Source organism: Artibeus jamaicensis, unplaced genomic scaffold, assembly GCF_021234435.1.
Source record: "Artibeus jamaicensis isolate MK-2021 breed Jamaican fruit bat unplaced genomic scaffold, CSHL_Jam_final contig_76, whole genome shotgun sequence".
Classification (NCBI taxonomy): domain Eukaryota; kingdom Metazoa; phylum Chordata; class Mammalia; order Chiroptera; family Phyllostomidae; genus Artibeus; species Artibeus jamaicensis.
The window spans coordinates 26,816,323-26,832,688 of record NW_026521954.1 but is presented as its reverse complement, the minus strand read 5'-3'; the positions used below and the strand labels follow the sequence as shown (position 1 = coordinate 26,832,688).

General features: G+C 51.3%; 1 protein-coding gene and 1 long non-coding RNA gene across 4 annotated transcripts in view; one reads left to right on the top strand and one right to left on the bottom strand.

Moving 5' to 3' along the window:
• LOC119035569 (uncharacterized) lies at window positions 1–9,004 on the bottom strand. Of its 2 annotated transcripts, XR_008392858.1 has the most exons (4): window positions 8,780–9,004; window positions 6,125–7,122; window positions 402–501; window positions 1–302 (listed from the first exon to the last, which is right to left on the bottom strand). It is a non-coding gene; the product is annotated as an uncharacterized LOC119035569 (long non-coding RNA). The 2 variants fall into 2 exon arrangements; XR_005079832.2 differs by lacking the exon at window positions 6,125–7,122.
• A 327-nt stretch (window positions 9,005–9,331) lies between these two features.
• FAM193A (family with sequence similarity 193 member A) overlaps window positions 9,332–16,366 on the top strand; it is a 103,130-nt gene continuing 96,095 nt past the window's right edge. Inside the window, exon 1 of one of the 2 annotated variants that reach the window (XM_037126783.2) lies at window positions 9,332–9,818. In XM_037126783.2, coding sequence (XP_036982678.2) covers window positions 9,588–9,818 — 231 coding nt within the window. In that variant the 5' untranslated portion in view covers window positions 9,332–9,587. Of the gene's footprint in view, window positions 9,819–9,955; window positions 10,671–16,366 lie in introns of those variants that run through there. The other variant, XM_053672470.1, reaches the window with a different exon arrangement.

Below are 16,366 nucleotides of genomic sequence, written 5' to 3'. Positions count from 1 at the left end.
TAGAGTTTAATTAGCAGAACATAGAGCCTGCATGACATAATTTAATTTTGGCTATTCTTTGAAGTTTAAATGGGTAAGATCATTTAATTTGTGTGTTTTGGAGAGGAGTGGCTTCTTTTGCTGAGTATTTGTGAGATTTGTTCATGTCGCGTGACTTGTTCATCTTTCCCGAGTGTAGCATTCAGAAGAGCGTGCTTCCGTTAGTCCATCCTTTCAGTTACGTTGCCGGCTGTTAATGGCCAACGGAGGACCACACTGCTGGAGGGCATGACTGGCTTTCAGGGTCTGAACGTTCAGGAGAACTGAAAAAATACGTGGACATTAACACCCTTTTAAACCAGTGGATCAAGGAAGAAATCACAAAGGAAATTACCTTGAGAAGAAAGAAAGTGAGGCCATACCTAAATGAATGGGATACAAGAAGCCAGTGCCCGGGGTGCTGTTGTTGTAGATATCCACAGTGAAATAGATCGAACCGGTCTAGCTGTGCGCCTTGAGGAACTGGAAAGAGAAGAGTAAACCAGACCCAGAGCCGGCAGGAAATAAATAATAATAAAGATTAAAACGGGTAAATGGAATTGAGAACAAAAAACTATTTTAGAGAAAATTAAGGACAAGTTTTTTTAAGATCAACAAAATGGACAAACCTTTAGCTAAACTGACCAAGAATGAGAGAGGGAAGAGTCATGTCACTGGGGTGGCTTGGTTGGGCGTGGTCCCGTACACTGCGTGGTCACTGGGTCAGTTCCTGGTCTGGGCACACGCCGGGGTCAAGGGTTCAGTCCCGGATCGGGGGTGTCGGAGAGGCAACCAATCCACGTTGCTCCCGCACATCAGTGTTTCTCTTTCTCCCTCCCCCCTCTCTAAAAGTAAGTAAAACTTTCAAGTCAGCAATGAGAGAGGACATGACCGAACTTCACAGGTAAGAAGACTGCCATGAATGCCTACCTCGCTGTGTGACCACCGATTCGATAACCCAGGTGAGACGGACAAACTCCTACAAATGCGAACTACCAAACCTGACTCCAGAACAGAAAAGGAGTAGTAGACCTTTAAGAAGTAGTATTCAGACAGCACTCAGGACCCCATCAGCACCGCCAAACAGGGGTCGGGTGGCCTCAAGGTAACCAGAGAATACTTCCTGACTCACTCTGCAAGGTCAGTCTCCTCCTGACCCCAAAGCCACATGAAGTCAGCTACAGGAAAAGGACTTTGCAGAGTAATCGCTCTCGTGAACGTCGACGCAGTGATCCTCGGTGCAGCGCTGGTCCCCAAATTCGGCAGCCCCCCGAAAGGACTGCGCTCCACCCAGGGCTTCTCCCAGGAGAGCCAGAGTGCCCTGTCTCCGAGCAGGGGTGCAGTGCAACCCGTAAAATCATCCTGCCAGGTACAGAAAAAGCATTTGAGAAAACCACACCATTTCATGGTAAAAACACCAAGCAGACCAGGAACAACGTCATAAAGGCCACGTGTGGAAAGCCGGGAGCTAACAGGTTCTGTGGTGGAAGAAGGAAAGCTTGTCCCCTGAGACAGGAGCAGGAAGAGGGTGCCTGCCCACCATGGTTCGTCTGGGATTTTAACCACAGAAGTGATGCAAGAAAGGAAGAGGGGGCATCCAAAAGGAAATGGAAAGAGTGTCTTTGTAGAAGACACGATCTTGTATGTAAAAGCCATTAAGAATCCACATCCATACATAATGACTGTTAGAGTTCGAGAGTTCAGAAAAGTTGCAGGATCCAAATTCACAAACTCTACACTCTATCAGTGAGTAACTAGACAAGGAAATTAAGAGAAAATTCCATTTTCAATACTGAAATTCCAATTCCATTATTCTTGAAACAGAATAATAAACTTAGGAATAAAGTTAACCAAGGAGGTGCAGAATTCGTGCTCTGACACATGGTTGAGAGGAACATCTCTGAGAAATACAGGACGCCCCATATTTGTGAGTGCAAAGGCAATACTGTGAAAAAGACAGTATAGAGACTCAACGCAATCCCTACGAAGCCCCAGTGGCAATGTTCACAGAAGTGGCAAGCCCGTCCTTAACTTTGAATGGAGTTGCAGGGACCCAGGGTAGCTGAAGCAGTCTTGGAAAGAACCGAATTGGAAGACGAGCTTCCTGACTTCGAAACTTCTTGCAGAGGTGCAGGAATCAAAGCAGCACAAGGGCAGCGGGGGGACGGGCCTTCAGACCAAGGGAAGGAGGGCGCGGTCCAGGGTCACACCCTCTCCGTGGCCAAATGATTTCTGACAAGGTTTTAAGGCACTCCATGGAGAGAGAAAGGTCTCTCCAACAAAAGGTGCTCGGAGAATTGGATCCTCACAAGTATAAGAATGAAGCTGGGTCTTTAAACCATAGGCAAAAATTAACACGAAAGGGATCAAAGGCCTAGACTTAAGAGTTAAAACTATAAAATTCCTAGAAGAAAACAGGCAAATATTCTTGACCTTGGATATAGCAGTGTTTTCTTAAATATGACACCAAAAACAGGCAAAAAAGGAAAGTTAAATTTGACTTAATTGCAATGAAAAATCTGGGCTCCCAAGGACACTGTCAAGACCGCGAGAAGACAACCCACAGAATAGGAGACAATATTTGCAAGCTCACTCTCTGTGATAAGGGACTAGTAACTGTAATACATAAAGGACCTCTAAAGTTCAACGAGAACAAAACATTCACTCCTCAGTTTAAAACTTGGCTAAGGACTGAAGTACATACTCCTCCAAAGAAGATACACAAGTGGCCAATGGGCACAGGAAGGGAACTCCGCGTCATTAGTCATGAGTGACATGGAAATCAGGACTACAAAGAGATACCGCTTCACACACGTCAGGAAGGCTGTAACCGAAAGCACAGACAGCTGGCCTCGCCAGGGATGCCAGGCAGGCTCGGGAGCTGGGACCCTCGCGCGCCGGCAGCAGGCAAAGAAAATAGGACGCTCGGGAAGACAGTTGGGTGTTTCCTCGAGACGTCAAATATAGAGCTACCGTACCATCCAGTAAATTCCCCTCGGGGTACATCCTCCAAAGAACTGAAAGTGGGGAACTCAAACAGATGCTCTCACCCCACTGCTCACGGCAGCAACATTCTTCACAGCAGCCAGAAGGTACAAACAGCCGAATGTGTGTGGGTGGATGAATGGATAAAGACGCTGTGCTATGTGGGGTCGAGAATGGAAGATTCAGCTTTAAAAGGACGAAATCGTGATACATACAACCCGGGTGAGCCTTGCTAACATGGCGCTGAGTGAAATACTTTACTTCGACACGGTGCAGCAGAAGAAAGCCTGCTTGAGTGTGTTTGGTAGGGTGACGATAGTGGAGTAATAACCTACAGTTCTAATTTGAACATTTCGCCTGAAATGTCCTGCGGCGTGCTTGAGTGTGATAGTGTCATGTTACAGAATGACACGCTTGTGATTTTGCGGTGAGTTTATAATTAAAAACGGGGGTGTTATTTGTGGTGGACCCTGTAGCACAAACACTGCACGATCCCGCGTGTGTGAGACACCTCGAGCGGCAAACCCATGGAGACCGGCAGTAGTGAAGCGGTTCCTCGGGGCCGTGGGGGACAGCGGGGGTGGCAGTGTTGAACGGGGACAGAGCTTCTGTTTGGGATGATGAAGTGTCCTGGTAGTGGAGGTGGTAACTGACGGTGGTACAACATTGTGAATGTAGCTAGTGTCATTTAATTGTACACTTGAAAAGGATGAGAGCCGGACCGCAAAGCAGAGAGTCGCTGGTTCGATTCCCTGTCAGGACGCAGGCCTGGTTGCGCGCCACATTCCCCGGTGTAGGGAGCGCGAGAGGCAGCCACACATTGATGTTTCTCTCCCTCTCTTTCTCCCTCCTTCCCCCTCTGTCTAAACATAAACAAATAAAACCTTTTTAAAAGAAGACTTAAAAAGAAAAGAAGAACGAAAATGGTAAATTTTGTATTATATATGTTTTACCACAGCTTTAAATGGAAAAGGACCATAGCAGTTATTCATTATCTATACATAATATGTATAAGATTTCATATATAAAATTCAAGACATGTATTCCATTTACATATATTTAGTCTTTATGCCTTTCTTCACGTCCATCTGGAATAATTTTTCTTTTGCCCAAAGAACTTTCTTTTTTTTACTGTTTTATTTATTTATTTTTAGAGAGAGGGGAAGGGGAGAGAGAGGGAGAGGAACATCAATGTGGTTCATTTTAGTTATTTTATTTTTCAGTTCTAGTAAATTTTCTTTTTTAAGCTTATCTTCAGAGAGAGGAAAGGAGGGAGAAAGAGAGGCAGAGAAATGCGGACGTGTGAGAGGTATGTCAATCGGTTGCTTTTCCCACGCCCGCGACTGGGGACCAAGCCCCAGGCTTGTGCCCTGACTGGGAATCAACTGGCAACCCTGTGATTTGCAGGCCAGCACTCAATCCACTGCGCCACACCAGCTAGGACTCAAGTAAGTTTTCTTTCTTCTTTATATTAAATATATTTTATTGATTATGCTATTACCGTTGCCCCATTTTCCTGCATTTATTCCCTTCCGCACTGCACCCCGTTCCCACCCACATTCCCCCCTCTTTAGCTCATGTCCATGGTCGTACATATTAGTTCTTTGGCTTCTCCATTTCCTACACTACTCTGACCCTCCCCTGTCTATTTCCTACCTACCATTTATGCTACTCGTTCTCTGTACCTTTCCCCCATCTCTCTCCCTCCCACTCCCGTCAAGTAACTTTTCCTATAGACCTTAATTCTCGGGTGAAACTCTCCATGCTTCTCTATTTACATTTTTTCTGTATTTCTTAAACAGTCTTTGCCTACTAACTCCAAGTGTGATCACCTATGGGTTTGTTTTTGTCATCTGTGGGTTTATTTTCAGTCAAAAGGCCCTGTGCCTTGATATGCCTTGATATGCCTAGAAATTTTTTAAACATTTTTTTTAGATATTATCTTTAGGGGGGAAGGGAAGGAGAGAGGGAAACATCAATGTGTGTGGTTGCCTCTCGTGCGTCCCCTGCTGGGAACTGGCCTGCACCCCGGCAAGTGCCCTGACTGGGAATCGAACCGCGATCCTCTGGTTCACAGGCCAGTGCTCAATCCACTGAGCTACACCAGCCAGGGCCTGCCTAAAAAATTTTTAATGAAAGGTGGAACTTGTGGGTAAAAAATTGGAGCAGCCATAGGCGGTATCGCCTCTGCGGGGCAAATAACGCAGGGGCTCGTCGCCAGTGCCCCAGCCGCGCGAGCCGTGCACGCTGTGCTGCAGCGCAGCGAGGCCCAGTGGTGGTTCCGGCTGCCTGTAGGGTCCCGCTCCGGGCTTCCCGCGGAGCTGCAGGGCGCCTCCCGCTGGTTAGTCCTGGTCTGTAACCCTCGCCGTCTCGGCCCCATAAAACTGCTGGCACCTCCACTCCGCTTTCCAGGGTTTTTCCAGTTCCCCTCCTACCCTGTGAGAGAATTTGGCAGGGACCCTAGGGAGAGACTGTCAGACTCAGTGACTCATCCCCATGTCACTTGGGATTCCGGCTCCGCACCGTTGTCCCCACTGCTTTGTCTCCAGCCCGACCTCAGGCCCTAGCCCCGGCCCCGGGGACTGGGAGCCACTCTGGAAACTGGGGCCCTTGGTTCTGTCTCTTGCAGCTCTCAGCTTCCTTAGCGCATTTTTCATGACCCGTACGGGCAGCTGTTCCCCTGAGGTCAGTGACCACGGGGCCATCAAGACACCGCGCTGTCCCTCTGTCAGGTTGTTGTGCCTGCCATTTATCTGTCCTTGCAGCTCGGTTTCGGGTGTCAAGTAACCTCACATATCACCTATTATTTTCCTCACAGCCTTCCCTTGTCCTATTCCAATCTGGCCTGGTTCTTCCTTCGGTTCATTTAAAAAAATGTAATCTCTAATTGTATTTTTGGCATTATTATTCAGCCCTCTTATAACCGCTCCCCCATCACTCCTTTTGCTTTTAATTAAAAAAAAATATTTTTTCCTGTCTTATTCGGAAGTGGTCCAACTGCCACTCTTTTCTCTCCTGTTCTACATCTTTGTTCTACTGTCTGGATAACTCCCTTTTCTGTTGCAGCCCTTCTGTTGGGTTTCTTTTACAACTTCGGCTACATTTTATTTTTTATACTCACCTGAGGACATGTTTATTGATTTTAGAGGAGGAAGGAAGGGAGGGCGGGGGGAAGAGAAACATCAGTGTGAGAGAGACACACCAATCGGTTGCCCCTTGCGGGTGCCCCAACTGGGGACTGAACTTGCAACCCAGCTATGCGCCCTGACCAATAAAACTTAACTTTTACAGAAATATCCAGTGTATGCCACCTTTTCCTGACAGTCGGTTCCAAGAGCCCTCCAGGGTCACTAAGGCATCTGAGTGGCCACCTCCAGGCCAGGACCCTCTCAGGCCCAGGGCCGCACCTCCTGGGACACTTGCGCTTCTGCCAGTCCAAGCTCTTCTCAGAGTGCGCAGACACAGTCTCGCCCTGCGGTCCTGCATTCTCCCTTGCGATGGCTACTTCTGTGGCAGGCTGACTGGGCCCTAGGGCACCTGGACACCAGGTCAGACATCCCGGACGTGTCAGTGACGGTGTTTCTGGGTGAGGTTAACCTTTGCATCTGCAGACTTGAAGCAGCAGATGGCGCTCCTCTGTGTAGGTGGGCCTCACCCCATCAGTTGAAGCCCTTATAGAACAGAGGGGCCCAAATAGAAAAGAGGGAGCTCCCAGCCTCAGTGCCCCTGAGCTGGAGATGGCCCCTTGTTTCCATCTCCCACCTCTGGACTCAAACTGGCACATCAGTTCTTCCTGGGACTCAAAGCTGGGGCTTTGGGCTGGACGCACACCATTGGCTCCCTGAGTCTCTAGCTGCCAACAGCAGGTATTAGGACTTGTCAAGCTCCATGACTGTGGGAGCCAGTGCCTTCCAATGATTCGGTCTCAGTCCCAACCTCTCCTTCCATATGCGTAGATCACTGGGGTTGCATTTCTCAAGAATACTGACATCCAGCTGGTTAAAATCATCTTAGGGGAAGCAATGAAAGACATTTACAGTGGTTTGTAACCTCCAAAGTTCAACAGCACCAGGCGAACTCTTACTTAGTACTTTTTTCCATCTGAATTTCTTAGTGTTCCTTAGGGGGAGATAATGGAAAACAAAGGCTGAGAACTACTGCTTTCTGGCTTTGCTTCACCCGTCTCCCAGGGCCACTGTCCCCAACACCTACGAGGCTGTCCTGAGTGTCCTGGCCACCAAGTTTGCCTCTCTGACATCCATTCTTGACATAACAGCCAGAGTTCATTAAAAAATGTATATCCAATAAAAAAAGTTGCTATCAGATACCATAAAACACCGAGGAACTTAAAAATATAGATGCACACCCTGCCATGACACGCCCTGTTCAAAACCCTCCTCAGCTCCAGGCTGCATTCAGAGCAAACCCGCCACCTGGTGGGGGCCAGGCTTCTGCCGCTTTCCCTTGCTCCAGCCCTGGTGGCTTTCGTAGGGGCCTGGGACAGGCCTAGCTCCTCCCTGCTCCAGGTTTGGCCTCACTAGAAGTCTTTTGCTTGAGAGTGACTGGCGCTGGCTCAGCTCACCTCCCCAGGGAGGCTCACCTGTGCCCGGGGGGACTCTCAACTGTACCGCACTTGAGCAGCTTCTGCCTTGTAACCTGGGCTCTGCTGTTGATTATCGGGGTAACTTTGGACAAATCCCTTAACATATATGAACTTCAGTTTCTCATCCATAAACGGGCCAATGGTGCCCATCTCCAGTGGTTGTGTTGATCAGATAAAAGGATATAGCTGCAGGCAGGGTGGCTGGTGTATAGTGGCTTGACAAATTCTAATTCGTATGTCATTCATTCACCCAGTAAATACTGTATTGGTGTGTGCCCAGCCCTTGCTTGGCAGGAGCTGGGGTTCACAGGTGCAGGAGGCATGCCCTCCTCCCCTAGTCCCGAGACTTCTCTTCACTGGGGATACTGCTGAACACCCGGAATCCCAATCCCATGTCAAGGTGCTATGACAAGGGACATCTTGGGGGCTGTGGGAGCAGGGACTGTCTGACTCAGCCTGTGTGGGATGGGTCATCATTCACCTAGGGGGCTGCTAAAGGAAGATTGCCAGGCAGGATATATGTATTAGCTCATTGTGGTTGTGGCAGGAAGGATGGGTGGGAGGGTAAAGGGCTGTGGTTGCAGCTGGATCGAGGATGAGGCCGTGAGGCTGGGAGCTAACAGTTATAGGGCCCTGGAAAGGGTGCAGATACAGGCCCTCCCACCAACACCCAGTGCCAAGCTCGGCTGCTTCTCTGCCCTGTGACTACCCCAGAACCAAGGAAGGAAAAACGCGTCTTGGTGTTTGGATAAGTGGGGCCCTGTAGAGTGTAGGGCCTAGGCAAGGTCCTACCCTGGTCTAAGGGCAGAGCTATATACCCTTATAGCCCCTGGGGCTTGTGGTGGTGGGCAAGATCCAGGCAGAGGGCGCTGGAGGCCCGAGGGTCTGGCGACCCTGGGTCTGAGCGGTGTGGGTGAATGCAAGGATGAGGGACCCTGCAGGGTCGCCAGGCACCCGTTGCGTAGGGCGCGGCAGAGCGGGCTGCGGGCAGGGCCCAGCTCGGGAAGGGCGCCCGCGGTTCTAACCCAAAGGAGGCCTGCGCAGCAGCCACGCACGGTGGCCGAGGCCTCCTGGGGCAGGAGCTCCGAGCTCGGCCGGGCCGAGCGCTTTCCTGGCGCCCTCTGGAACCCACCAAATCTGCGAGAACGGCCACTCTCGTCCCCATGGAGTCACCTGCACTCGGGCCGGCCCAAGGTCACCAGGCCATTCCCGGCAGGAGAGAGCCGGGGTTGCCAGCCTGCTGCATCCCGGGACCCCGCCAGCCTGCAGCCCCGCGTCCACCAGGTGCGCGGCGTGGGGGACTCTTGATGTCTGTCAGAGAGGCGGACCTCCTCTGCTTCAGTTCTGCAGCTCTCCCATTGCTGGGGACCCGGCCTCGCGCTATCCAGACCCCTCCGCCCAACTACAACTCCCAGAAGGCCTCACGGCGTGGGCGTGGCCGAGGCCCTGAACGCAGCGGTGACGTAACTCTCGCACCCAGCCCCCTGGTTGCGGCTTCCGCGCGCTGACACGCGCACAGCCTGCCGGGAGTCGTGGTCCTTCTGCCAGGCGCCGCCGGCGACGGCGCTGGCGCAGGGACTTCAACTTCCGGCGTGCCTTGCTCGCCGGTGCACGTTAACGGCGGGAAGGGGCGGGCAAGGTCGAGGGGCCGCGGTGCTCTGGAGGGCGGAGTAAGGCGGGAGGGGGAGGGCGCCCACACCCTCCCCCTCCCCGCCGCTCCTTCCCCCTCCCCCGACGCAAACTGGGATCCCTTTCCCCTTGTGTCCGCCATATTGGACTCTAACTCTGGTCAGCGGCGGCGCCGGGCCCAGTGGACTCGCTATTCCTCCCGCCCCGCGGCCTCCCGACTGCTCCCGCTTGCCCGGCCCTCCCCGCTCGCCCGGAGTCGACTCCGCGCAGCGCCCCCCGCCCTCGGTCGGCCGGAGCGCTCCGCCGCCACCTCAGGCTCCCCGCCCTCCCCGCTCGCTGCCCGCCGCCCGCCATGAGCCCGGCCGACGCCAAGCGTGGGGCCAAGCGCCGGAAGAATAAGCGGGGAGGCGGCGGCGGCTCGGGTGGGGGCCACGGTGGCGCGAGCGGCGGCAAGGCCGGCCCGGCAGCGGCGCTGCGCGGCTCCCAGGCCGCGGGCCTACCGGCCGCAGGAAGCACAGCCGGGGCGGCCAACGGGCCCCTCGGCACGGGCGCGGGCGGTGCCGCCCCCGGAGGCTACTTCGAGGTAAGCGGCGGGGGCGGGGAGGGCGCGGGTAACGGGCGGCGGCGCGGGGCCGGGCGGCGGCTCGTGACAGCCTTCCCGAGAACCCGGCATCTTCCGGGCGAGGCGCCGCGGCTCTGCCCACCTGCGCGCGGCTGTCACGGCCCCGGGGGTGGTGCCATCTCGGCGCGCGCGGGGCTCGTCCTGGAAATGACTCGCGTGCAGTTCCAGAATAATTCGAGTCAGGTGACAAGCGGGTCTTTTCTATTGCGGTCGGTGCTGGCAGGGCCGTGTCGCTGGGCCCACCTTCTCCTCGCGCCTGCGACGGTCGCTCCGAAGCGCCAGGGGAAGTTGTCTTCCCTGGAGTGGGCATTTGAAAGCCACCTGACAGTCTTCCCGAGGCGGCAGCCGGGGCCCTTGATCCTCTGGGTTTCAGAGCTTTTTGGGGTCGTTGGTGTTCTTGACGGCTGATATTTAGTGTTGGAACTTAAGGACTCGGAAAGTGACTTTCTTCTGTTCAAGAAGTCGCACTGCGAGTGCATCTCCCCGCCGTGGACGCTGCCTCCCCTCGGCCACAGCGCTACCGAAGGCACAGCTCCGGGGCAGGCTTGCAATGGGCTCCTGAAACACTGTAGATTTTTGTCCAGAGTTGCTAGAATGGTTAAGTTCTTCAAACAACATTCGCCGTGAAGAAGCTTCATCGTGTTTGTGTGCCAAATGGTGAGACAGAAATTGGTTTGCGGAAGATTCACGATTTCGTGCCGGAGCGGTGGTAGTGCGAGCGGACCAGAGACCAATGTGTGTGGTTCAGCTGTGACCCAGCCACAGAGGCGAGCTGCCGTTGCCGGTTCACGTACAGACGTCCTCTGCAGTGTGGTCAGTGCAGCTGTTCACTGTTTTTAGGTGACATCCTTACATTCGTTGCCAAAGTTGCCCTTGTTATGTGCCCTGTAGAGCAAAAGAGGGGCCGTTCTTGGGATCAAGGATGAGGCTCCCACTGGGATCCCGCGTTTGGATTGCTGCTGGGGGGAGGGGAGGAGGTCTGCGGGTGTGAATCCTTTACAGAAACATGTTGCCGTCCATTTCCACTGATTCAGTCAGTAGAAGGCTGGCTGGTGGTGCAACAGAAGTCATACTAGTCTTCATGTTGTCATTTCAGCTTTAAACGACTCCCTTAGCTGAGGTGGTCTTCGTGTCCCAGAGAGGCTTGTGGTTCCTGGGGTTCCTGCTCCTCATTGCACACAGATCACCAGGGCAGGTTGCTAAGAGGGGTGACAGTGGACAAACTGTCTTGATTCTCAGTGGGTCTTAGCCCCACCACCCTGTGTGTGCAGCCTGGAGCCAAGTCCCCTTGACTCGTTAGGGACTGGTTAGATTCCAGACCAGTCTTCTCAAGGCAGCTGCAGAGGCAGGGAAATGAGGGCAGTAGCCTAAGTAGGGAGACAAAGCAGAGCTTATAGAGTCTTGGGCCCAAAGATAACACTGGTACGTAAAGCTTGGGGACCCAAACTGGTGGGCTCTGTGCCCTCAGGCAGGTGTCAGCCTCCGCTGCCTTGGTCCAAGTGATGTGGAGCCCAGCTCGGTGGTGATCATTGAGAGTCAAACAGGCGAAGGCAGGGTGGGTGCTGGGGCTTTAGAGGGGATTCTGCTGCAGGGTGACGCTGACCACTCTCTCCCCACCTGTGGGATGGGGGCCAGCACAGGGGTTGAAAAGCACAGCCGGGCATCTGGGACAAGGCGTGCGCCCGCAGCCCTGCCTGGTGGTCTGCTGCCACTGGCGGCGAAGGGCTGGCCCCCAAATGAAAGGTTGGTAGGCAAAGGGGACCATGATTATATCTTCTTACTTTGCATTTCTAGTTTAAATGTAATTTTTTTAACGCTCCTGCTTACTAAGTGAAGGAAGAAGCTTGCAAAATAGAAAAGTTTATGGACTCAAATATCTGTGTATGTGGGTTTGCATGGGAAAGTCTGCAGGGCATGCGTCAGGATGCTGGGCGGCGGGTCTGGAAGGCCGTCTGTTTTCCTTTGTCACACGGCTGGGACACTTGCACGGGGAGACTTTGCTGTGATGAACGTCACTCAAGGGACAAAAAAATGAATGGTCCTTTTACAACCTGCCATTACCAAAATTTTTTCTTTTTCAAGTAAAACTACTTTTGGTTATTTTTAACTTTTAACAGCTAAACATATAGATATTATACATCAAAAGGAAGTATTTAGACCATCAGAGTTGTTTTCTGAACAGGTGTACAGAATTAAGTAATACATATATTATTTACAAAAATCATAATTTATTATGGAAATTGACTTGTCACTGGCTGTTGAAATTTCAAATTGTGTATACTTTACACTCAGGGAAGGCTCAAATAGGAATTTAGGGCTATTTTTGTAATGCTGTTAGAGATTTATGAAAGGAAGCCATTTGGGGTAGGGATTGAAGTACATTTTCAAAGAGCAATATTCAAGTTTTGAAGTGAGAGAACGCTGTCATGGTGTATGGGGCACTTGTAATGACATAGGTCGTTTTTCACCACTGAAAAGGTGGCAAGGAGATAATGGTGATGTTTAAAAGCCATCGAACAGTACACCCTGTGGTTAGGTGGTGTGACTGCGGGTCTTGGGCCACTTTGGGGAGCACTCGAGGCCTTTCCTGTAGAGCAGAAATGGCCGCCGTGGTGAGATGAGGTTCAGCCCCAGCTCTCTCCAGTTCCAGTGTGCCCCGGTGGCCTGAAGGGGAGTGGGTCAGGGAAAGGTCAGAACATCCCGTGCTGCAGCCGAGGTCAGCCTCGGGAGGTCAGTCTGGCGGTGCACCTCCCCGCCCCCCTGTGGCACGTGCGCAGCTGCGCTGCGTCGAAGCCGTCCTCCTCGGTCCTCCCGGTCGCCCGCGTGCTCGCTGCCTGTGGTCGAATTTCACAGGAAAGTGCTCCATGCCAGCGCTGCGTGCTGAGCGATACACGGGGGGCGTGTCCCTGGGGTCGCTGTCGGGGTCATCCTCTCTCAGGGACGCAGCTGTCCGTCGTGCGGACGGACACCCTGTGGTTTGTCCACCCGCTGGGACATCGATGGACACTCGGGCTCTTTTAAGGCCGACACGACCCGAGCTGCTGTGCACACTCCTGTGCGCGTGCTTGGTGGACATGAGGACTGACGTCCAGGGGGCTGCCGAGCGTATTTATTTTGCCAGACAGATTTTCTAAATGCTTTTATTGTGTGCTAATTTAAATAATTAACTCATGGTAACATTGATATTAATATTTGTTTTAACAAATTTTTATTGCTGCCCTGGCTGGTGTAGCTCAGTGGATTGAGTGTGGGCCTACAAACCAAAGGGTTGCTGGTTTGATTCCCAGTCAGGGCACATGCCCAGGTTGCAGGCCAGGTCCCCAGTAGGGGACACATGAGAGGCAACACAATGATGTTTCTCTCCCTCTCCTTTCCTTCCCCTCTCTGTAAAAATAAGAAATAAAAAAATTTTAATTATTTTGATTTTTAGAAAGAGAAAAGCATCCATATTTGTTCTGCTTATCTATACATTCATTGGTTGATTCTTGTGTGTGCCCTGACTGGGGATCGAACCCGCAACCTTGGCATATTAGGATGACACTGCGCCCGACTGAACCGCCAGGACATTGATATTGATATTTTAAAGTGTGTGGTTCTTCGGATTGTAACGTGGAGATTTACGTGTCCACTACCACAGTCAGGATACAGCGCGAGCGCCGTCGCGGGCAAGAGCTCCCTCGTGCTCCCGTGTGCTTCCACACTCCCCCCCGCCCTGCATCCCTGCCAGCTGCAACTTCGTTACCGTGTTTTCATCTTCTGGAGAAGTCTATGGGCAGAAGCGTACAGTGTGCACACATAACTTTTTGAGCCTGTTTTATTTCACTCAGCGTAGTCCAGGGATGTCCAACCTTTTGGCGTCTCTGGGCCACACTGGAAGGAAGAGCTGTCTTGGGCCACACATCAGATACACTGTGACACATGATCACAGAAAGACTCACAATGTTTTAAGAGGGTTTATGGTTCGTGTCAGGCTGCATTCACAGCCGTCCTGGGCCGAGGTCGGACACCCGGGGCCATGGTCACGTGGAGGCTTGTCCCCTGCACATGGTGCTGGCCCGGCCCCTGGTGCTGCTGAGCAGAGAGCCCCACTGTGTGAACGTGCCGCAGTGGGCGCGCTCCTGGTGGTGGGCATCGGGGCTCTTTCTGGGCTTTGGTGATAATAAATAGAGATGCTGCAAAAATTTGTGTGCGGGTTTTTGACTGAAAGTACATTTTCATTTCTCTGTGGTAAATACTAAGCAGTGTGAGCTGGGTTATGCAGTAACATAAGAAACCGCTGAACTGTTTTCCAGAGTGACTGTACCGTGTTGCCTTGGACCGGCAGCACAGGAGAGCTCTGCGTCCTTGTAGTGCTGGATGCAGTCGGTGCTTTCTGTTGTGACCAGTGTGATGAAGGTGTGTGGTGGCACTGTGGTTTTCATTCGTGTTTGCCTAGTGATCATCACCGAATACTCCTCCGGGGTTTGATTGGCATCCTTGCAGCCTCTGAGATGAAGTGTTTACTCAAGATGTTGCCTGTTTTTATTTCCTTAAGATTTTATTTATTTTTAGAGAGGGGAAAGGAGGGAGAAAGTGAGGGAGAGGCACATCAACGTGTGGTTGCCCCTCAAGCGCCCCCTACTGGGGACCTGGCCCATGACCCAGGCATGTGCCCTGATTGGGAATCAAACTGGCAATGCTGTGGTTTGCAGGCTGGTGCTCAATCCACTCTGCCACACCAGCCAGGGTAGACTTTGCCTGTTTTTAATCAGTATTTTTTTTTTTTGAGTTTTGAGAGTACTTTTTTTTGAGAGTTCTTTGTAATTCCATACATCAATCCCTTGTACCTAATTAACTGTTTTTGCAAAGAAAAAAATTAATTGAGATGAAGTTTAACTTATCAGTTTTTTTCTTTTAAGGTTCATACTTTTTGACATCAAGTCTAAAGAACTCTTTGTTTTATGAAACCTCAGGTTATGATGATTTTTTCTACATTTTCTTCTAAAAATTTAATTGTTTTACATTTAGATCTTGGTTTATTTTGAATTAATTTTCTGTAAGGTACCAGATTCAGGTAGGGATCTTTTAAAAAAGATGCGTCTGTGTCATGTTGCCCCAAACCCATTTGTCAAAAGGATATCTTCTACCCGCTAAGTCGACTCCGCCTTCGTCAGAGACCAGACAGCCTCACCTGTGCGGCTGGCCCCGCCCTCCACGCTCGGCTCCCTTGATCTGGGGCGCAGCCCTGCGCCGCCCAGTCTCGGTCACTGTGAGTCTTCAAACCGGGAATGGTGGCTCTTCAGACTTAAAAAAACCTGTTATTGTTTTTGCTTTAACATACCTTTTAAAGAATATTTTACTTATTTTTGGAGAGAGGGGAAGGGAGAGAGAAAGAGAGGGAGAGAAACATCAGTGTGTGGTCGCCCCTTGTGCACCCCCTACCAGGGACCTTTTAACATACATTTTAGAATCAGTTTGCCTATATCTACAAATAATTCTTCTGGAACTTAATTAGAATAGCCTTAAATTTTATAGATCAGTTTTGTGGATAATTGACATATTTACTATGTTAACTCTTGTAATCCATGAACATGGTATGTATGTATTTGGTTATCAGTTTTTTCAAAATTATTTTTTATTATGCTACTACACTTGTTCCAATTTTTTCCTTTGTTCCCATCCATCTGCCCCCTGCCCCACTCGCTCAGGCAGTCCCCACACGCGCCCATGTCCGTGGGTTCTGAATATATGTTCTCTGGCCACTCTATTTCCTGTGCTGGACTTTACATCCTCATGGCTCTTCTGTAACTGCCTGTTTATACTTCTTTTTTTTTTTTTTAAAGATTTTACTTACTTATCTTTAGAGGGTAAGGGAAAGACAGGAGAGAAATATCAATGTATAGTTGCTGCTCCTGCGTCCCCTGTTGGGAACTCCTGCAACCCAGGCATGTGCCCTGACTGGGAATCGAACCTGGATCATGTGGTTCACAGGCCTGCGCTCAGTCCACTGAGCTATACCAGCCAGGACCTGTTTGTACTTCTTAATCCCTTCACCATTTTCACCCAGACCCTGCTCCCATCTGGAAACCATCAAAATGTTCCCCATATCTGTGATTCGGTTTCTGTTCTTTGTTTGTATTGTTTTTAGATTCACTTGTTGATAGATATGTATTTAAAGCTATTTTAGTGTGTGTGTGTGTGTGTGTGTGTGTGTGTGTGTTTAAGTAAGTCTGTGGGGGGTTTTTTTGGATACTTGAGAGGGACGAAGTAGGAGAAGTGGGTGGTCCTGATGCCGGTCCGCCATGCTTCTCCGGCTTGTGGGCGATGGAGAACTCGCCCAGGTAGTGGCCAGTCATCTCCAGCCTGATTTCCACCTGGCTGAAGGTCTTCCCGTTGTACACGACCACCGTCTCTGATGGATGGTTGTGTCCCACAGGTGCGTCTTTGCCTCTTCGGCCTCTTTCTCGGGTGGCACTTCCTTCTTGGCCTCTTGAAGGCGCTTTAGCAGTGAGTGCTGCTTCCTTCGCAGG